We start from the raw sequence: 23,638 nt of genomic DNA, 5'->3' as shown, positions 1-23,638 counted from the left end.
ATTGCGGAACGCTAGAACAGAGAGAGAGAGAGAGAGACATGTAAACGAGTGAAGATGGGCGATAGGGAGGAAGAATGACTTGCTTGATGGAAATCTTCCCTTTCTGACAGCTCTTTTTGGAGAAAGGTGCAGTCAAGTAACAACACAAACAAATAAGATGAAACAGACTGGGGGAAAAACAACAGGTGACAGACAATGTTTAATATCTGCTTGTTAATAAAACCCTGATCTTTTTGTGCTGTGTTTTAGAAACCTGCTTCATTTTTTTCACAGGCATTGAAATGTATGTATTCCCTTTCAAGTATAAAATCAACTCCTACCAGAAAGCAAATGATGCAGCTTCTTGATCAGGACATCACTGCGTGAAGACATTTTGAGTTTCCAGCCACTTTGGGTTGCTGTATTATTTATGGGAAATAAGTTTGAAGTGCAATTGACAAGTCTTCTGAAATTGATTTAGAATTAATTGTGCCCACTGGGGCTGCAACAGCTAATTGATCAAATTGATAATTATCAATAATGAAAGTCATTAACAATGATTCTCATTATCGATTAGTCGGGTCTCCCCTCTGTGTACGGAAAACCTCCACCAGTCACACCAAATTACAGCACTGAATAACGCATTTCTATTGACAAAATCCATCTAGAAATAGTAGAGTGGAAAAAGACTGAGCTGCTGCAGGTTACTGATCCAAGCGACCAAAAACATGAGAATTCTTTATTTTATGCTTTAAACGAATACATTAGTGTTTAACACACTCGGTCATGCGCTTTGAACATTCATTTTATAGGTTATATCCAAGCAAGTATTTCCATTTTGCCTGAATTTTGTATTTGTATTTTTCCATCTTGTGAGCTTCAAACTTCAAAACTTCACTGAACAAGCTCTGCCTGCAGCGCAGCGAGCGTGGGCGCGTGCGTCAAACAGACACAATGCAGTAGAGGGAGAGACAATTAATATTCAAAGCGAAAACATTAATTCAGCTGAAATATCTGCTGCTGGACGCTAAATTCAGGTTTAAAAGTGAACATGTAATTCAAATATTTTTGAGTAGTAACTGTAAAAGGATGAGCGTGTTTGCTATAGCCTATTTACAGGATAAAGAAATAAATGTAACAGGCTACTTTGTCCACAGCGAATGTGTGTGTGTGTGTGTGTGTGTGTGTGTGTGTGTGTGTGTGTGTGTGTGTGTGTGTGTGTGTGTGTGTGTGTGTGTGTGTGTGTGTGTTGCTGCAGAACATTCCTCTTATCTGGTATCGCTGATTTTTTCCACCCGTTAATATAATTATAATGTAGGGATTTAAAATGTCCTTTTGCTTAGTAATTTTTTAGCACACACTTATGGAAATTATCCATGGTTTTATTATAGTAATAATAATACAAATCGGGTAAGGTCAAACACAAAAAAAAAAAAAAAAAAAAAAAAAAAAAAAAAAAAATGAAAAAGGGAAAAACTGCTAAATATAATCTGTATGCCACAATCTTGAGGGACAGTTCTGAATGCTTCTGAATATACTGAATGAACAGCTCAATGAAATCACTGCACATGCTCACTGCTTAAGTGCGCTCACTTTCTTTCCTCCACAGTAGGTGTGTTTAAATGGAGCACTGTAATCGGTTTTAAAGTCCAATCCGAATGAAAATGCTCAATATAAACACCTCAATCGGAATAAAAATGCCCAAACCGAATGAAATTGTAATCAGTTTGAGAGGGGTGGGATAAACCTTTTCATGAACCGATCAACTGAAAACTGTAACCATGTAAACGACCTGACCAGATTACTTTCAGTGTGTGTCCTTATGTGACGTGATACACAGCGCGCGCCTTCACCACTGACCGCGCTCACATGCAGGCTATAATGTTGAGAGGACAGTTAATTTTTCTGAGAGGTAAACGTTTTATTTTGTAAGAAGTTATGAAGATAATTGTGGAATAATGACACAGACATAGCCCGGCTACATCCTCTCATCTAGTCAGCGTTTGTCACAGCCACTTTTTACTTGAACTGCGCCTGACAGAAGAATTAATTTTTTCTGAGATGATTACACTTTACAACAAATAAATAGCTTTTAAAAAAACAGTTTTTTTGCGATTATTTGCGATTACCAGTAAACCTGGTAAGTCCCGGTGGCCGTTGAGAGTTGCTATGGCATCTGTGAACACATTTCAGCTGCCGGAGAGGACAGCGTCGACATTTCTAAAGCGGCAGACAAACTACTCTGTGATGATTGCGATTGAAAGTCAGCACATGTAACCCCCAGAACGGTTTAGATAATGTCTCATGTAAACAGCCCACTAAATCTTTCAATCGGAATTATTTTAACCGGAATGACAAAAAAGTGTGCATGTAAATGTGGCTAGTGAGTCACAGTTCGCCAGACATGATATTTCAAGTTCCACCATCTCTGCTGATCATATAAATCTCCCATCGACCAGAACTTCAGACAGCATCGTCTCCAGCTGCAAGACAGACTCTCTTCTCCTCTAGTTAGATTCGGCAAAAGGAAAACTTTTTCATCAAGAGCTTTGTAACAAAGTTTTCTCTCAAGTGCTGCGGGCTACATGAAACAGATGAATCCTTTAAAGATTAGAGGAAGTGCTGTTTGAGGCTTATGGATAATTAGTCTTAAAAATTAACTCAACGCACCTCAAATCAATGAATGCTCTTGAAATCAGCTGTGAACTGTCAAAACCCAGGCAGACTTGAAAAGAAATGCAAGCTCCGGGTCACGGCACCAGATCAAAGCAAACATTCCAACCGATCCTGCAATAAACAGCACAATCCTGTATTCCCCTCTATTACTAGACTGCCAGGAGGGATCAGATGTTCAGAGAGAAAGCAGCAGGCTGAAGGGCCTTTCACAGAGGACGTGTTCTTGCTTAAGAAACAAATATATAGAACGCAACGGAATAGAACAGAAGGTGGGTTTATTGGCGCATTAACTTCTGTACATCAATGCTAATATAAACACTTCAGATTTCTATATGTAAATAATACACTTATTTGTGTAAGCCCACAGATACAGATTCTTCCCATTTGCCCACTACTTGAAAGCTGATATTAATCCACTAGAATAACTTGAACACGATGTTATGGCCGAAGATGTCAGTGTAGATGATAAATGTAAAAACAATAAAATGCAAAGTGAAAAAAGGTAATTTAAACACATTTTGTTTGAATGGTGCCCATAGAATTGTTTGCATTTGATTGCACAGTCAGATCTCTGTGTTAAATTTGTGCTCTAAACTGCCTCGACAAACCTCTGATTGCATTTCAACACCCATGCTGTCATGTAGACATGACTTTTCACATATTGTCTCATCTCATCTCCATCTTTGAGTGTATGTGTGTGTGATTGTGACCGCAGAGCTGGTCCATCAATATGCATTATTTTCTTAGCACGCTAAGAGCCTTGGGGAGGGTGCCCAACTTTTTCTAGCTCTCCAGCCATTTTAGAGTAATGATTTCTGAAAAGTTGGCAGTGAGAAAAGACTTTTGGAAGTATTTTGGCAGCAGGTAGATAGACAGAGAGAGCAGGAATGAAACAGACAGCCAGGCAGTGAAAGTTCTTCATTAAAGATTTGTATCAGTGAATGATGACCAGTATTTGGAGAAGTGTCTGCATCTGGGGATTTTGACAAACTGAGATTAAAGAATAGTGAAAGGAGTCAATGTGGGGACAAGAAAAAAAACAACGTCATAGTAAATAAATTACATGCAACAATGTGCTATCTAAATTCTATATTGAAGTCAACAAGAAACAGTGCTTACAACCCAGGGCGAAACACTTTTTCTATCAGGAATTGATTGAAAGTTGTTTTTTATATGAATTGTAGATGCATGGCAAATGTAGAGCAGGTAAAATAAAGATGAAAAATAAGATGGCTAGGTTATGTCGGCTAAAAAGGAAGTCATTTCAGAGGTAAGCAATGTACTGCATTTAGATAAAATGTAATTCAGTTCATATTTATTTGTATAGTGCTTTTCAAAATATATGTTTCAAAGCAGCTTTACAGAAAATGCTGTGTGTCTAAATTACAATTTATAGTTATCTATTATGGAGTTCTTTTCTCAGATGTTGGGGCAATATTACAAATGTTGTCTCCGATGAAAGTTTATAAAACTATCCTGTGTAAAATGATCACTACAGAGACGGTTGTTGGTGGTAATCTTTGGTTCTCCATCAAAGTGGCTCTTCACAAAATGAATCCACCTCTTCTTAATATGATCGTTTTTCAGAAATTTAAATAAGGACACCGATCTGTTTTGTAAGTGACTACATCCAGGTAATACTCATTTCCGCAACGAAGGCATAGCTAGCTAACAAACTGTAGCCTGTAGTATCTAATAGTACTCGCGATTGAGTGACAAACTGATGCGAATGTGATCTAGTTATAGATCCTCAGTGGCTCCAGTGCGTCATCGACAGTAGGGGCGGGGCCAGGCTTAGAGGCTCCAGTGCATCATCGATTTACCGTTTTAGGCCCGCCGAGAAAATCTGGAGCGGTCTAACTCCACAATTTAGTACTTCACAGTTCACAGTCCTTGCAATGTGTTTTAGCAATACATTTCTAACAGTTATAATTATATGTGTTTAGAATTTTTTTATAGAATTGCCTTTACAGGGACTTAACATGGGGCTCAATGAGATTCTGCTCCCTTTTGGAGCCTGTCTCTAGGGTCCAGTCGATGAACTGCAGTTTAAGTCACTTCCGTATTGGCTTCAAGAGAAACTGGGGGAGGTTGCTGCTTGCTGAAAACGCACGCTCTGCTCAGCCACATGTTTGTGATGAAATTATTTTCAATTTGAAATTATTACAATTTGAAATCATGCTGGAGTAGTTTGAGAATCTTTCAACATCACATAAACATTTCCTGTAGTCTTTCAGCAGAAAATCATCACTCCCTTTTGGGTCTAACGTGTAACTTGTGAGTTCAACCAAATACATAAAATCAACACAGGAGGCAAGACACCAAAGACTTACACTGTGTATCAAATCTTAGGACCTGTCTGATTCAAAACTAATAGAAGACAATGATATCGAGGCACTGTGGCAAATGCAATCAGCCCACAATACACCGGCCACCATTTTCCTCACCAGCAGCTATGAGCGTAGAGAGGCCTTTGAGAGCTGTGTTCAGCGATGGGAGCAATCACGAGTGTTTGAGACTCAGAGAGGTGGGGAGAGATGGGTGAAATGCGTCATTGAAGTGTGTTGATCAGCTGCCTGTTAAGACGTTATTCACAAACTCACACACACACACACAAACACACACACACACACACGCACACACACACGTAGCACAACGCAAGAACAACACCAACTGCAGTCAGGACAATGAAAAGCTGCTCAAATCCCAAATTAAACCCTCACAAATGCTAGAATCCTGTTCCAAATGCAAATCCCCAACCCTCATCTTCTTTTCTGAAACAATGCCCTTGGCATTCAGCGCTACAGTCTTTGGTTTAGCCCAGTGAGCAACTGGAAAGGTTTATGGGTACTAGAAATATAACCAAATGCTTTTTGGGAGAGGTGGCAGATGTATAGCTTGTGGGTCGAGGTAGAAAATCAAAAGGCAGAGGGTAAAAACCCTTTGAGGCGTTATAATTTATTAATTTTCTATGTACAGCAAGTCACTTCAGATAAAAAGGTCTGCTAAATGACTATTGACCTTTAAGACGAAGAAGGTGCCAATGGATTCTGAAGATACAGCCACGTACAGTGCTAATGCAAAAGTAGAGCATATGGCGTTACTCTTCTGCTAATTATTTAATCGCTTTTCCGCTGAATGGGTTCAGCAGCTGTTCACAACTCTCAGGTTGAGGATTCATTTTCCTGAAATGCTCCCTAAACTCATTCCTTTTAGTTGCAGTGATAAGAACCAGTTGTTCCTAATTTTTTCCTTATTCCCCATCTGAACAACCATGTTCCCAGGTATGCTCATTACAGCAGTGGTGGAGAAATGTGGCAGGTGTGTGGACAGTGGGAGGCCTTTGAAATGTCTAGTAGTGATGAAGTTGGGAAAGTCAATTTGACTTACAACAGCCTGTTCAGCTTGTTATACAGCAAATCAGCATATCTGCACTTGTGACAGCTCTTAAATTGGAGCTGGAAATTATGGGAAACAGGTCAAGATGTATTTAACTGCACTTTACTATTACCTGCTCAGCAGGAATTTTGCTTTAGTTATGGCCAGGGATTGGTGTTTTAAAAGCAGGCTTAAGAGACAATGCGCGCACACACACACACACACACACATACTCTTCACCTGTTCAGTGACATTCACAGCCTCCAGCTTGAGAGCGTGTGAGGCTCAGTCTCACTACCCTTCCGAGTCCCCTCCACCTTCCTCACAGGAACATCCTATCGCTCTGAGGGATGACGGCTCTAGAAACATGACATTTAAGCCCCACTCTCGCTCCTTTTATCTCCATCTATCCATCCTCGTCTGCAAACAGGCCGAAGCCTTCCCAGCAGGATTCTGGACAGGCAATCGAGTAATTATGGGCTTGGATAAATGTCTCGCGTGTCTCATCGTTCTCCAGAGGAGAGTGACAAGCGCTTTTTAGAGATGAATAAGGTGTCTTCCGTCATTTTGGACGGGTCATTTGTTGACCTGATGTCACTTTTGTCAGCTTTAATCACTGTTTTGGGCTCATGCTGAGCCTCAGGGGCAACCAAAGACACTATGGACTTACAGGGAACTAAAAGGAGTCTATTTTGTATTATACCGTGTACGAACCAGGCATGATTAAAATATACTAATAAAAGGTGTGAATTACTTTGATTTTGTAACTTTTTGTTTTAATCAGGTCACAATCTTAGTAAAATCTAATTGGCTGGAAGTCCCACTCCAAATAGCTCTAAATTAATAATTAAATGTTCTGACTGGCTCTCTTCTTGCAGTATTTTGGTCTATGTTCAACATCTTTTTATCCTGCCCATTTTCCTGCTCAACTTTCCTGTCATTTGAGTCTTACTGCTCAGCTCTGCCTGAATCATTTTCCTGCTTTTATCCATTCTCTTTTGCTACTTTTTCTCCTTCCGTTTTCACAGTCTCTCCTTTTTTTTATCTCAGTCTCTCGCTTTCTGTTCCTCCCTCTATAGAACACATTTTTGAAGCAATTTCAATTCAGCGGTGTAGGATTTCTGGTGGATCGTTGCAAGGAAGCTCCACTCCTAGACACGACCACGACAGCAGCTCGGATTAGCGTGCCACACCTTTTTACCCTGAAACCTGCATCGCAAAGCTCTCAGCTCAAGTATCAGTTTTTGAGCAGAAAAAAAACAACATCAAATGGAGAGGAGCGAGATGGAGACGAGAGAAAGCACCATATGGCATCAAAAATTCAACTCAGAACACAGGGATCCCTTCAAGGACTCTCACAATCTGTCTGAGAGTCTGAAATGAATAATGAAAAATCAATCCGCCGTGCTGGGTGTGAAAATGTCCCGTGTTTGATTGACAGGTCAGTGTCAGGCATAAATAAATGGAGATTCAGGAAGAGCTTGTTCATTATGCCACACTAATGAACGGAGTGAATTCTGTGCAAACACAAAAAGAGCACGTACACATCACAGTCAATCACAATGCAAGCTTTTTAACAAGGACGGAGTGAAGAAAGTTCTCAAGCGGTTTAAATCAAACTTTATGCTTTACGTGTGAGCCTTGACTGGTGGTTTGCACAGTCATTATATGACATCTGATCTTATTGCTCTGTGACACAATTGTGCAATCACAACAGAAAGTTCCCACTAGATGTAGGCAGAAGTACCGCCCACATTTTTTTTTGTGTAAAGGCTGTTGGTTAGGGATGAAACGATTAGTCAACATTTTTGACAACGTCTCAATAAAAAATTTACGACAAATATCTTTGTTGTCGAGTAGTCGTTTGATCTCACGTGACCTAATGTAAGTGCCTGCAATATCGCGATTTGACCGCTACAGCGCTGTAGCGCTAGAGTGTAATGCAGCCCTTACAAATGCTATTGTGGTAGACGAAAACAGCACAAATTATGACAGAGTGTGGGAAAGTGTCACAAAACTTCGAACCAAGAATGTTGTCATGTGCAATATGCAAGGGGCAACTTGCTTTTAATGGGAGCATGACGTGCATGTTGGAGTACTTAAAGATAAAACCCCCATAGGGCTCTCACTTTTTATTAGATATTCGAATATGCATTCGAACATGAAGTGAAATATCCGTAATCGAACTATAAATAAACTATCCGGTTTTTAAAGTGCCATGTAGAGCAATTTTTTACAGTCGGGTGCGTTTACATGGAGCACTGTAATCAGTTTAAAAGTCCAATCTGAATGAAAATGTAATACCTCAATCGTAGTAAAATGCCCAAACTTAATGAAATTGTAACCGTTTTGAGACGGGTGGGATAAACCTTTTTATGAATCGATCAAACGAAACATTTCACCATCTAAATGACCTGACCGGATTACTTTTGAGTGTGCGTCCTTATATGACGTACACCGCGTGCGCCGCGCTCACATGCACCAAGCATGTTGACAAGAGGAAAGTACTTTTTTTCTGAGGGATAAAGTTTTTATTTCGTAAGAAGTTTTGAAGATAATGTTGGCATAATGACACTGTCCCTAAACCTACCCATGTAAGCAAACAATCAACTACTTCAACTGCGCCTGACATTAGAATACATTTTTTCTGAGATGATTATTACACTCTACAACAAATAAATAGCTTTTATGAAACCGTATAAGTCCTGGTGGCCGTTGAGAGTTGCTATGGCATCCGTAAACAAATTCCAGCTGAGAGGACGGCGTCAACATCTGATGCGGTAAGTTAACGTGTGACAAACTGAAAGCTGTGATGATTGCATTGTGGCACTTCATATCGATTAAGTTGATAACCTACTGTTTCAAACATTAAGTTAACAATTTATTTTTCCATACAGGCTGTGGCCTGAGTCCTGTTTACGACTGTCAGACTGTCAATGCATTTGTGATTGAATCTCCGTTACGGCGGTGTCCGTTTTTTTTTTTTTTTAAATGGGGGTGGGTCGTAGATATTCGAATATATTCGAATACATTGCTTGATATTTGATATCCGTTCGAAATAATTTTTTTCCAAAAATGACAGCCTTAAACCCCCAGTACAAGAGGAGCCGGTGAGCGGAGAGTTCTCCAGCTGAAGCTAACTAATTAGTGGAAAATCTCTTTAGTAGAGAATGCAATACTACTAATAATAGTAATACTATTAATAATAATGATTAAAGTATAAATAATAATTACAGTAATGTGATTTATTTTGGATAGAATAAAGCTTGATTGAGTTTAGGAGTCCTTATTGTAACACTTTTAGGTATTATAGTCTTATCACTTGCCTGAATTTTGTTCCATATGCATGACGACTTACAAAAGGAGATAGGATCATTCATGTCAGTTACTGTTTCATACTGTTTATTTAAAAGGTGAATGAGAATCTGTCAGCTCAATTGTCATGTAAAAAAGATTGTAATTTGTATACTTGTAATACCGTAATTGTTTGCAGATAATTATTGAATAATCATTCAGAACTTATTGTCGATGACAATAATCAATGATTAGTTGATTAATCGTTCTAATAATCATTAGATTAATCGATTATCAAAATAATTGTTTGTTGCAGCCCTACTGTTGGTATTAGTCTTTGTACGTTCGCTTGGGGCGGTACTTCCCGCCACATATAGCGTGACCTAGGAATGTCACAAGTACCGGTACTTCGGTGCCAAGTCGGTACTGAAATTTTACAAATGGGAAGACACCAGCATTTCTGTAGTAACACTCCCGAGACCATCCACAGCTGCATTCAGTCACTGTGTTAATCTGAGCGCAGGGCTCCAAACTGTAGCTGAATATATATACTAGTGTCTGTGAATATTAAACTGAAAAATACTATTTAAATATTACTCCTGCATGTTCTGCTATTCTGTGTGAATGAAGGGCGCCGACGCATGCACACACACACACGCGTGTGTGTGTGTGCATGCGTCGGCGCCCTTCATTCACATTGCTCGCTCTCTTTGTAGTCTCTGCCAACTGTCGTGTGTCACTATATGAGGACACAAACACATGAACCATTACTTCATGAGAATTTACCCTTTCTTTTGAGAAAACATGAAACATTTTGCTGTGGAACTGAAATTGCCACAGATTACCATCACATTTTTATGGCATTGGTACCGACTACTGGAATTGTGGTCCTGTGCCATCCCTTAGCGTGACCTTTCACTGTGATTGCGCAATTGTGCAAAAAAAAAAAAAAAATGGTTTCGCTAGATAAGACCCTATTCCTTGTCTGGGATCATGGAGAGCCTCTGAAGTAGAGCCCTGTGCGGGACTGTTTTCTTCATCCTGCTCCCGCCCGCAGAATTTCTGACCATTACTGCAACGTATATGTTACACTCCCGCCCGCTCCCGCAATATGTATGTCCACTCTCGCCCGCACCCGCAAAACTCTGAGAATTTATTCCCGCACAATAATAAAGATCAGGGTGGGAAATTAGCACCCGCCACCAGCCAATGGCGGGTATTTTTTCAAAGTGGCGGGTGACTTTGCCGTATATACCAGCCACAGTGGCGGGTGGGTTGTAAAACATGTTTATTGGTTACTATTGGGGTGCTCCGATTGATCGTCAACCTATCTCAATCGGTCGATAATCGCGTTGGGATTTTTGATCAGCGGTCTCTAAAAAGGCTGATCTCATAAACCGATCTCATGCTGAGGACACGCGCCTAAAGACGCGCGCCTGCTGTGAGAGTGAGTGCATCAGCGCATCGCATCTGCAACTAATCGAGCTGCACAGTTGACACGATTTGGCACTTGCACAATCGAGGCAGTGTCGCATATCCTCACTAAAGTTTATCATTTGCATTTATTTTTAAGTCTAGCAGCCAAACTGCTCAGCACTCGCATGTGCAGCACTCGCACATGCACTGGTGCGCATCTCATAAATAATCTGAAACATCGTGTATAGGCTACTTCTCACAGACATGAGAAATATGTGTATAGAAAGCTTGAAATGTCCTCTTTTAAATGATTACGAAACTATTCGAATTGGAAAGAAAGTAAAGAGCACTGTTCACGTGAGCAGCTCATGATCGGCGGTTCTTTCAGAATGCTGCGCTCCATCACTGCATGTGCTGTGAGTTTAACCTGCTTTAGACTAATCCTGACTCCTGAGCATTTCGTTTAAGTTGCATACATTTTGTTCTTGCACTGATGTTAAATTTGTAGACATTTTGCACTTTGAGATAAAGGCTACATTTGTGTGTAGTGATTCTGATTCAGCCATTGAAATGACTGGGAAAAAGTTTCCAAATCTACCCGAATTCACCCCATACTATGCCCCATACTATGCTAATGCGCTTTCTTTATAAATTCGAATTCTGGAAAAAGTGGCTAGTAAAAAATATAAGTGGCTGGTAAAATTGGGCATCCACCAGCCACTGTGGCTGGTAGGCAGAAAAGTTAATTTCCCACCCTGATAGAGATGCATTGATTTTGTGTCTTCTCCCGTCCCACAGGGAAAAAACAAAACACGTAGGCCTATTTGTATTGATATTATTAAAGAGACTCATGGGGTTGTTTGTTTTGTTTCCCTGGCCTGCATGTAAAAAAAATAAAAAAAAGACAAAACACAAAATACATTCAAATATAATTTCGTTTTTATCAAAAACTTTGCACAAAAATAGACTGCTTTGCAAAAAAATATTTTTTTTTTAAATATATTTAAAAAAAAAATATATATATATATATATATATATATATATAGTAGGCTATGATAAACTAGGGTACATGAAAACTTTGACCAGGGAGAACAGAGCAGGTGTGTCGCCTCAACCCAGACGGGCCGGATTTGTGCCCATTGTAGATGAGTATTTTTGCACATTTGTCACAATGAACAAAGTCCAGCTCCTTTCCATCTTTATCACAAACAATTGAGAAACTTCTCCAAATGTCAGACTTTCCTTGCTTAGCTTTTGTGCTGTAAATACCTCGTTTGAGGTTCTTTTCTACATTGTCTATCGACATCTTCTCCATCATGGCGCTAGGCAACCTCCCTATCCCGCGGTGTTTTTTTTAGCCGCCCATTCCTGCCCGCAGCAAAATTCAAACCGCCCGCTCCCGCGAGATTTGCGTTGGTTCCCGCGAGACCCGGCGGGACTCAATCCCAATGCAGCCTTCTACTCTGAAGCCCTTTGAAAACCTTTTGAAGCTGCATTGATTTGGACCTTCAACATTTTGGTTGCCATTGAAGTCCACTGTGTGGAAAAAAAATCCTGAAATGTTTTCCTCAAAAACTTAATTTCTTTCATCTGAAGAAAGACATGAACATCTTGGATGAGATGGATATGAGTAAATGATCAGTTTTTTGGCCGAAAGTGAAAAAGGCAGAAAATATACGCCGCCCGCTCAAGTTTACCTCTAGCCATTATCAGTGTGTGTGTGTGTGTGTGTGTGCGGTGGGATGCTTCGCTCGATATTCCGCTCTATGCACGTGCGCTGCGCTCAGATGTTCATGGCCCATGCAAACGCTACCAGTGTACCGCTCATACTCATTAGAAAAGCAAAGTCCGCTCAAATAACGCACTGAATTATATACTTGTTTCTGTTTGCAACAGCCCTACTGTGCTGTAATATGGTGTGTTAGTCGCGCTGGGCAATGCTGGTAAAATGATGCTACCTATATATATATATATATATATATATATATATATATATAATCCACCCTATATATATTATCATAAAGAATAATATATTTAAATTTTAAATGTAATATATTTTCTGTCCAATTGTATTACTTAAAATTACTGTTAGTTTAAATAAAAGTGTGGTCAATTTATTTTATTCAGTAATTCAGTATCATTAAAATGATTGCACTTCATTCATAAAAGCTAATATAAAATAAGAAATAAATCCTTTTTAACAAGTCATGAAACCCTAAACCAAATTTTCTGAGATGTTATTTGTGTTTAACATCATAGAAGACAATGTTACCATCTTTTATTTTTGAATGTGGGAGAAAACTAGTTCATTTTAAACCTGCTCTATTTTCAATTTCCGTGTTTAAATTCATCTTCATGTCAACGTCATAGGTTGTGACGTTTTCTCATACTATAGTACGACGATGACTGACCGCTGTCTCATAATTACTGACTGCGTGTCCTCATATGATAAGATGCGTTGCTCAATTCATGACAGCACGTGCTTAACTATTCATGACAGCACGCATTGATAGGCATTTCCCTCTGCCTGGCGCAAACAGTGAGATCGCATGCAGTGAGAGTGAGAAATGCATTAATGGATCAAAAACGAGTGTTTGTTTGTGATTTTTTGCCTCGTATAAATTATCTTCAATATATCCTGACTCTTCAACACAAGCCTGATTCATCCACTCTGAGTCTAACACTCTTTACGGCCCTTTAACCGACCAAAAGGCAAATAAGTCTCAAAATGTATCAAAAACTCGTTCATATATATTTTCGATGTGGAGGGCTGTGCAGTTAATTGGGCACTGAATCATAGCTGTCACAGGATATATTTGTATTTGTGTAATGGTGAGCTAACGAAACAAATGGGTATATTGTGTTGCGTGTAATGGTAATTTGCAGCATGCATTTGTGGGAAGCTTTGATGCTTTTAATAAAAGCAAAATAAAATTGTCTGAATTAGGCTGTGTTGTCAGTATTCCCTAGTCCCACTCCGCAGTTTAACCGCACCCACTTTTATAGTATTTTTAAAAACGGGTGAGAACTGACTGCTGCTGAAACAGGGAGTTTTGTTTCAGGTTTCGGTTTTAGGCCAAGTACAACCAGAGTTTTAATTTCAGTACATCGCGGTATCACTGAATTGATCTGATATTCTGTGTCAACCTACTTGCTATAGTGAATAAATGTGTGAAACCTGTAGGAATGATTAAAACTATGCGCAATACCAGCAACCCTGCACTGAAATTCAGCCCCTGCATTACATAACTAACAAAATATCAAGATGAGTCTTAATGAGAAATACTTCAGAGAAAAAGAGCACAAGCATTCCCGGTTTGAGACACATTCCAGAACACAGTGTAAATGCATCTGGTTGTTGAAGCCACATATGTAAATGTACTCCTCCCAAAATTGCGAGAAATAAAAGGCGTGATAGTGTGTTATTGGCTCCCTGTAGGCAGATACCACAGCGTGACTGTGCATCTCTACATGGCCTGCAGAGATGAGCATCTCTCTGAGCAAGCAGAAGCGCGAACTGCAGCAAATGAAACAACTTTCGCCTAGGGCTGGACGATATGGCCAAAATTCATATCACGATATTTTTCTTAATTTCGGTCGATACGATATAATTCCGATATCGATATGAATTATATAAAAGCTTTAGAAAAAACTACTAAGAACTGCCACAAAGGATGTCTGTACCTACAAACTTCTGAAAAATGTATTTGCCAAGTCTATGAATAGTCCTCCTATAAAACTATATAATTTTTTAGAAATAAAACCAGTACCAATAAATTAATGTTCACCTTTTATTTGTATTTAGCCTTTATATGAAAAAGAAATGTGAAATCAACATCAAATAAACATAAGACTCTCACTTTATTAATATTAATATCTTTAAGTTTAAACTATAATATAGGCTGATTATATTATTCTTAATATAGATTAAACAAAAGTGCTTCAGCCAGGATTCAGCCTGACTCAGAATATAGCGGATGGATCTGCTTCAGATGCTGGATCTGCTTCACAGCGTACAGTGCTCCTATGCCGCAGATGCAGTTTATTGAGCATTTTCTTTCAAGTTTTAAATTTCAGTGAAGAACAATTCATAGCGCTCTATTTTCCTTTTATGCAAAACTATAGCATATATTTAATGCTGCTGTTATTTAATTAAAAATGCAGTAAAAAACGTAGGCCTAATACAGTGGAATATTCTGATCTACATCATCTGTTCACTACGTGAATATATAGTAGTGTCATTTATTTCTGTGATCAAAGCTGAATTTATCATCATTTCTCCAGTCTTCAGTGTCACTCATCATTCTCATATTAGGATTTGATGCTCAACAAACATTTATGATTATTATCAGTGTTGAAAACAGTTTTGTTGCTCATGATGCTCCTTCATTGCTTTCATATATTGTCGCCCTCGTCTGACTGTCGTCGTCACCTTTCAGCTCATAACGATTGTTTTCCTTCAGCTGCAGCTCCAGTGTGACAGTAAGTTTCTACGAATCCGCTTTTGGACTTTGTGTGAGAGCGTCCTCCTCATATTTAGATAAGAATAAAATGACAGGTCATGCATAGATTATTTTTTGTCTCTGAAATTAAATCTTGATGTATTCACGTTGGTTTCTATGTATACACTTGCCCGTGACCTCAAGAAGCGCGCAATCAACCGAGGTTAGAGAAAGCGGTCTATAGCGTCCCTGTTAACTTGCCCGCCCTCGCTCCAGGTAATGCCGTTTCGAATCCGGCTCGGAGCGGGTCGACTAGGACCGGTGAGACCCAGTAAATGTGCGGGGGATGAAAATACACTTTATTAAAAGTGCGGGGGACACGCCGAACCACTTCCACCCCACTGAATTAACGTTAGTCTTTCTTCTCTTATCAACTATTTATTTCTCCTTACTTGTGGAAGTTCGTTCAGTCACATTTGTGTTGCGGTCAGGGAAACTCTTTGTAGCTAAAACTTGCCGCGTTGGATCTATCAGCCTACTAGTGCTGAGCACTGGCTGCGTTTCTGTGGTGTACGTCATCGCGCAAGTAGCCAATCATGTTCTGCTCTTTCTGACGGCTGCGCCCTGAACGTCAGTCCGTGAGGAATGAAATGCTGTAATGTATTTATCGAAATATCGAAAATGTGTTTAAAAATCATATCACCGTTATTGAAAAAAATTATATCGCGATATATATTGATATTGAATTATTGTCCAGCCCTACTTTCGCCACTGAATTTTGAAGTTCAATACAGTCATCTTCATTTCTCTCACCAGTGCTGATGACATTTCTCACTCTGATTTTTCATATAGTGTGGGTATTGAAGATTGCATATATTCGTTTTGCGGAGTCAAATTTATAAGCCCAACTGTTAATGGAACTGTTTGAACAAATCAGACAGCTATCTTACACATCAAGTGACAAGTGTAAATAGGCTCTAAAATCAAGACCAAGATAGACCAAAACTCAACAGAATAAAATACAGGGTCTTACGATGCTTGATGGACTCGATAGAATGGCCAAAGACATTCACGCATGTGTACTCTGACCAACAACTAAATAATAACACATTATTATCCTGATGGTATTATATAATTATGTGCAAAAAAATTGAATCAGTTTGCCTAAAAAAATTGTGAGTTCGCATTCATTTTTACTGGCACTGTAGCCTTCGGTCACCCCCACACACATAATCATTCAATTATTTTCTGTAACATTCTTCCAATGGAAACTTTATATACTGGTGTGGCAAGCAGGACAAGGCAGAGGGAACATGAGAACGGGGAGAGGCCAGTGGTGAGTTCCCACCTCCTTTTCTCTTGCCTCGTCTGTCCTTACCCCCAGGTGCCATGGTCGTTGTGATCGGTCCCCCGGGGGGCTCGGGAAGAGCACAGTCTCGGGAGAATGCGACAAGCATGACGAGGCAGATGGACCGTGAGAACGCACTGAGCCACACCGTCTCGTGTCTCATGGAGGAGCTTGGGCGCATAAAAGGAGGAGCGACGACAGTGAAGGACGAGAGAAGACCAGGCCTGGATTTTATGTTGTGTTTTGTATCAGTTTATTATGTGTGTGCACGGCAGTTGTCCTTGAGGGGCTGCCTGCGGTTTTACTTTCAGTTTGTTTATTTATTTATTAAAGTGTTTAAACGTTTGCCAGTTCCCATCTCCTTCTTCCCATATCTGCAAACTGCGTTAGAACTAGGGTTGGGTATCGTTTGGGTTTTTTACAATACCATTGCCAAACCGGTACTTTTAAAATGGTACCAGTGCCTAAAAAGAGAGAGAGAGACACAAAACGACGTTGGATGACATTAAAGAATGGCTTTTTATTTAAAATGTTTACCACCTGCATGGTTCAGCTTTATTTTGCTGAAATATGACCATATTCTCTAACTCTAATATTTTAGAACGCATCACCTTGTTTCCTTGGCGTGTTTCTCAAATACGTTTGTATTTTTTTCTTTTTTATTCAAAATATAACATGTTAACTATATAATGAACTAAAGTATTCTGATTTTCAAACATTAGTAAGTGAATGTGTTTTGTCATAATGATCATGTTAGTTGATCTATATTGCGCGATGTGCACTGCCTCGCCAGAGAATCGGATCTGTCGGATTTAGGCTACATCACGTAAATTCATCCTTGTCTCACAAAACACATGAAAGTAAGTGACCAGTGAAGTGAGAGAAGAATAAAGTTACTATATAGTTACTTATTAAATGTGAGTGTTTTTTGCTAGTGCTTATGTGCATTTAAATATCTGGAACCTAAATAGACATGATGTGGTTGAAAACACTGAATAGTTGTAATATGTGATGAGCGCTGAGCGCGTCCGTCTCTGGCTCAGTGCCAACCAAAGCACGGAAGCACGTTTGGACCGAAATGAGGAATTTTAATATTCGGCCCGGTACATACCAGTTATATAGGTACAGGTGCCAATATCGGTACCCAACCCTAGTTACAACTGGCTTGAGCCCTTTCCCACTAATCTGACACCAGTTATTTCTGTTTTTCATGCAACATATGCTGTTTTAAGACGATATCATGATTTGTATTAGAGGAATAATTGAGGTTACACCACAATAGTTAGTTAGATCCATAACTACATTAATCATTTTGTAATATTTTGCCTTATATGAGGAGTGTTTCTGTTTTTGATAAATGTTTATTTTGTGCTATTGGTATAGTGTCGCATGATTTTGAATATACGTATTATGTATGCGTAATAATTCTGAAGAAGAAAAAAGGATGAAGGAAGGGTTGGTGCTACACACTCTTTTGACTGTGCAAACTGATAGAATTTATGTTTGTGAATGTGAATAAGTGTAAATAGTTTGTAATAGTAAAGAGTTTGATTTCTTGTAAAAATGTAACTTAACCCAAGAAAAGTAAAGCTTTGCAAGAAAATGTATGGATTCACGCATCAAATCCTTTGTACTACACCCTTGTGGAAATGGCGAACAACAGAAAACAGCTTAGATCGCCATTAGTTATTTTAATGTGTGTTTGGTTGACTTCTGTCATTGCATACACAAAGTAATTAAAACTAAATTATCTAATATTGCTACCACTCTGAGGTGTGTGTATCAGAATCGCTGGTTTGTATCGGTTGAAAATGAGAGACTTAATTTGTTCAGCTCTGTCAGTTTACATTAGAGAGGTGACTCGTGAAAGACAGACAGGAAGATTTTCGTTTTTGGGTGAACTAGCCTATCCTTTTAATGCAGCGACAGATGCCCAAAGCTTAGGTCAGTTTTTGCTTTTACTTTCAAGGAATAACTGACTGTGGTTTGAGACCGATCAAACTGATTATTTTGTGGTGGGTCCAGTGGATCTTGGCAGGGCAAGTAAAAAGAATTACTGGACCCACTAGGTCACGAAAAAAAATCTTGTTAGAAGTGTTACTGAAAGAAGTGCTTACTGTTTTAGGACTGATTTACAGTAGGGTAAGAGGGAAGGCGAAAGAAGAGGAGAAAAGGGAGAGGGAGAGGAGAGCTTTATTTTGGCAGCTCTTTCCACTCTTGTCCTCCCACACACGTGCTATTCACAGACTCCTCACAGCGAGCTCAGAGGGCATTGCACTCACAAGGATTAATTCACATACAATGTTTCAGTTGTCAGATACATTCCTGCTTTTCGTCTTCCAGCTAAGCATTTAATACCATAACAACAGAAGAGGGAACATCTGGCAAGACAAACGAGACAATGCCGGCAGCAGGGAAAAAGAATACAACATAAGCCGAAATTAATTTCCCCAATCACAGCTGACGCATCTCCATCTTAATGAATTGAACAGTGACAGACGCAGGGAAAAGGGCGACTTGACAAGCATCTACAAGGACTTCTCGGAGGGGCCTTCGCGATTGTGCGAACTACTTGTGTGGGTGTGTTCGTGCAAATCTGTCTTCCGCTGGTGTAAAGCAACAGAGCTTGATAGCAAGAAGGTGAATGATATATTGGGGCATCACTACAAACCTTGTGCAGCATTATGTCCACATACACAAATATAGCAACTCTCACAAGAAGCAGGAGATGAATCTTTGATAAAGCACTGATACCACTCACCTGGCCATGACAGATGAAACCATGTTTTTGTGCAATCCTCTCAGCCTCCGTGGCTCCCCCTACAATGTGGACGGCCCACGTGTTGGTGTAGATGCCTTGGCCTGCAATCAAGCGTATCTCAGCCGCCAGGAGGACCAGGTACGCCCCCAGAAACAGCAGCAGGGTCCAGCGGCCCTCCATGAACAGGAGTGCTTCGTCTCCAACCCTTCTGGTCTTCTAGATGGAGTTTGTTTTCTAATGCATCTGTGAGCTGCACTGTGATTTCAGGACTGTAATGACCTGGAGAAGATAAGACAGACTGTCAGAAAAAGAAATACTAGTGCACCAGGAGGCCCATCGTTTTCTATAAAGCTCAGGTTATCTAAACATAACCGTTCTGTCAGAAAACATCCTCAGAGGGACCGTGGCGAGTCATACATTTTCATAAAGGTGTCTTGAGTGCTATTGATAGCGGTACACCAAGGGAAACTGGGATACAAACAGCACTTTGTAGGACAAGGATGAGAATGTGTGATTCACAACTATACGCTTGTATCTAGAACAAGTTCACAAAAAAGGAAATGCTGATGTTGCTTGTCTTAAAGGAACAGTTCACCAAGAAATTAAATACCATCATTTACTCATGTCATTTAAAACCTGTGGGATTTTTCTTCTTCTCTGTTTTCTGTTTCCGAGTTTTCTGTGCTCTTTCAAGCAATTAAGAGAAAATTAAGCTTTCATATATCAAACGGGCATAAAAGAACCATCAAAGTATCATAAACTAGTACTAGTGGATCTGTAATCCAAATCTGTTCAAGGCATATATTAGCTAGGTGTGAGATACAGATGGAAATTTAAAAAATGATTGGCTGAAAACCTTAAAGGGTTAGTTCACCCAAAAATGAAATTTCTGTCATTAATTACTCTCCCTCATGTCGTTCCAAACCTGTAAGACCTTCCTTCATCTTCGGAACACAAATTAAGATATTTTTGATGAAATCTGAGAGGTATAGACTGCAATTTAATAACCACTTTGAAGGCCCAGAAAGATAGTAAAGACATCGTTAAAATAGTCCATGTGACTCCAGTGGTTATCTCGTTGGTTACAAAATGATGAGATTACTTTTTGTGCGCAAAAAAACGAATAAAAATTCCAACCTTTCTGTGCCTTGAAAGTGTTAATTAAATTGCTGTCTATGGAGTGGTCAGAGAGCTTCAAAAAGATCTTCATTTGTGTTTTGAAGATGAACAAAGGTCTTATGTGTTTATAACGACATGAGGGAGAGTAATTAATGACAGAAATTTCATTTTAGGGTGAACAAAATATTTGCCCTAGCTCTGCATGGCATGCTAATAAAAATTAGTTTGTATCAGTTTCTTCATTATTATTATTTATAGTTTTTTTAAAGGGGGATCTAATGCTATTTCATGCATCATGACTTAACATGGCAAAACATCTCAAGAAAAGAGTTGGACGCATGACAGAGTATTCCTGTGCCAAATACACTCCTTCAGGTTTCAAATCATTTTCGGTAAGTTTTATTTGGGTATGGCCCTGTATGACGTCATAAAGGGGGGAATTGGATGTATGGGTACTTCTCCCGAAAGAGTGCACATCAGCCAGAGCACGTCCATCAACGATCTTCGTACGATTACGGTAGCGCTGTCATTTTGTTTTTAGACCACGTGTAGACCCAGCATTAAGGAAACAGTGAAAGCAGTTTGTTTTTATGGAGCAGCAACTGAGTTCTGCAAGTGTGTTTGTTTGTTCCCGGGCACGAGTCGAGACTGGTGAGTGAACCTGCATTAAATGTCAAGTTTCAAACGTTTTTTGGGCAATCGTCGCACGTGTAAGTGTATATAATGTATAGTGAATAGAATGTTATCCAGAGATAATGCCATGATGTATTTTGTGTGTGTGTGTGTGTGTGTGTGGGTGTTCGTGACTCTTTAGCTCCACCCACAGCACATCTCCACAAGTTTGGCTGTTTTCGGAAAGAATCAGTCCAACGCATCTGTCTTTTATAAATCTGATAAAACAAAAGACTCTTCTGAGATATGAAGGATGCATTACTACTCTAGTAGTAATGTACTCAAGAAGATTAACATGAGACTGGGAGAAACTGTGTTATGTACACTTTAAATATATATATATATATATATATATATATATATATATATATATATATATATATATATATATATATATATATATATATATATATATATATATATATATATGTCTTTATCACTTTTGATCAATTGAATGCATCCTTGCTGAATAAGGTATTCATTTATTTTAAAACTACTGAATGGTAGTGTATATACAGTAAAGCATGGACTACTTTTAGAATGTCCTTGAATTCTCTTACCAGAAGGACATTTTGGGAACAGCAGTCAGGGTAGGCGAAAGACAGAAGGTGTTTTAAGCACGGTTTGACACCATATACATTGGCATGATGACCATGTAGCTTGCTTGAGTATTGCACCATTTATAAGAGAAGCTCTCCGACACAGCAAGAGGGAGTCCCGTGAGAGTTGAGCAGCTCCTTAGAGACAACTCAGTTCTTGCTGACTGTGTAAGTAAGCTCAAAGCTTGGCTCAGGGCTTGGCGTATAACCCCCAACACCCTCTATAACAAAACAGAGCACGAACAATAAAGCCTGGCGTGTGCTTTGAAGACAGCGAGCGTGAAAATTCATAGTATGAATAGTGAAGGCGTGACGCATGAGGTCTAGGAATAGTGTTAAAATTATAGAGGCAACCTACACAACGTCTTTTAAAACAAGGCTTAAAACAAGAGAATGCCATTAGCCAAACAATTCCTCTGAGTATGACGGCTACAATGCAGAGTTTAGCATTTAAATAGCCGCTCCTGGTAGGAAGAAGTGAGGATCTTGGTAAAAGGCTTGCTGAAGAAACAAACAAATCGTCACGTCTAAAATCTGCATTACAGAGCTCATTAAGGGCTGGCACAGTGCAGTGAGCTGGAGAGGAAAGAGGAGAAAACCATGTGTGTCTTACTGATGGAACCTGTGAATGTCACACCTCCGCAAGCAAAGAAAATGAGAAAGAGAGACAGCGAAGAAGAGAGAGAGAGAGAGAGAGAGAGAGAGAGAGAGAGAGAGAGAGAGAGAGAGAGAGAGAGAGAGAGAGAGAGAGAGAGAGAGACTGTACTCGCACGTTTCACTGTAAATGCAATGCCTGACATATCTAAACCTAATCAATTGCTTAAACCAATTAATAGATCTAATTAAGCTAATTTTAATCAAATTGCATCAATTAGCAGCTAAGACAAATCTACAAGACAGGTAATGGAAAAGAGATGAACTCTTGGAAAATTATTCACCGCCTCTAGCACTCTTAACTATAAACCATTTTCAGCATTGTCAAATAACTGCCATTCAGGTTAACCGTCCCCTTATCTAATCTTCCACCTGTATCGACGAGAATAATTTAATAATGCAGCCACGTGTGAAAGCTTCTTCTAATGGATAAATGTTGGAGGTAATGAAGGACTCACCTTTAGAGCACAACGCATTGTAAGAGGTGACAGAAAGGCTGTTGATTCCCAGTCAGATGCTGTTCCAACATACAAAGAGGGATTGTGGCTTGTCTTTTCTTCTCTTTATTAGGTCTGACAAGGTTTTTGTGTTGCTTTTAAGTGTTGAAAACCAGGCAGAAGACCACCTCTTTTTTTTATCTTACAAGCATAACGTGGAACCAGTCCAGAGGGAATTTCTGGTAATTGTATTGCAACCGCAACATTGACCAGAAACGATCAGGATAACAGCCTTCCTAGAACTGAAAATTAGCGCATTTCTAGTAAATCACGAAATCCCGGTGCTTCGCGGGAACAGGTCATGAAGCCAAAACGTCATTCAAATTAATGTGAAGCCAGTACTTCAGAATCTTTTTGGCGGTCGGGCCATCAATCTTTGTTCAACACTTCAAATTACTTATTTTCCATATTTAATGACTCCGAGCACCCGTTATGGCCTGAACTGAATGGAAAGTAAGATTATCTAACTGTCTCTGGGGATCTGACATCCCGGGCGATGCTACTGTATGCTGGCGAGGAGGGCCACATTTTTATAGCGTGCTCTCTGGGGAAGAAAGAACAGTAATTACTATGCCTTAATAACTCCTCATGAAACACAACTACAACTACTAAACCTTTAATGATCCATGATGGCTCGGTAAGGTCATGAACCAAAGTGCTTAGTCACTCATTAGAGAGGGACAGACAGCGCCCAAATACTCTGTTTATCTCTACCTCTTTTTTCCTCTTTCTCTCATTGGGATCAATACAAAAGATGACCACACTGTCTGTTCTGTGGGTTAAAAAAACAGGTTTCATTATCA

The 23,638-nt window shown here is 39.5% G+C and overlaps 1 protein-coding gene across 3 annotated transcripts in view; it reads right to left on the bottom strand.

The window, feature by feature from the left end:
- The window catches only part of furinb (furin (paired basic amino acid cleaving enzyme) b), a 131,645-nt gene that overhangs the window by 106,704 nt on the left and 1,303 nt on the right, over window positions 1–23,638 (bottom strand). For 2 of the 3 annotated variants that reach the window (XM_067436906.1, XM_067436908.1), the window contains exon 2: window positions 19,295–19,573. In XM_067436906.1, coding sequence (XP_067293007.1) covers window positions 19,295–19,474 — 180 coding nt within the window. In that variant the 5' untranslated portion in view covers window positions 19,475–19,573. Of the gene's footprint in view, window positions 1–19,294; window positions 19,574–22,796; window positions 22,932–23,638 lie in introns of those variants that run through there. The other variant, XM_067436907.1, reaches the window with a different exon arrangement.

Source organism: Pseudorasbora parva, chromosome 25, assembly GCF_024679245.1.
Source record: "Pseudorasbora parva isolate DD20220531a chromosome 25, ASM2467924v1, whole genome shotgun sequence".
Classification (NCBI taxonomy): domain Eukaryota; kingdom Metazoa; phylum Chordata; class Actinopteri; order Cypriniformes; family Gobionidae; genus Pseudorasbora; species Pseudorasbora parva.
This window is presented reverse-complemented; position numbering and strand designations above follow the sequence as displayed.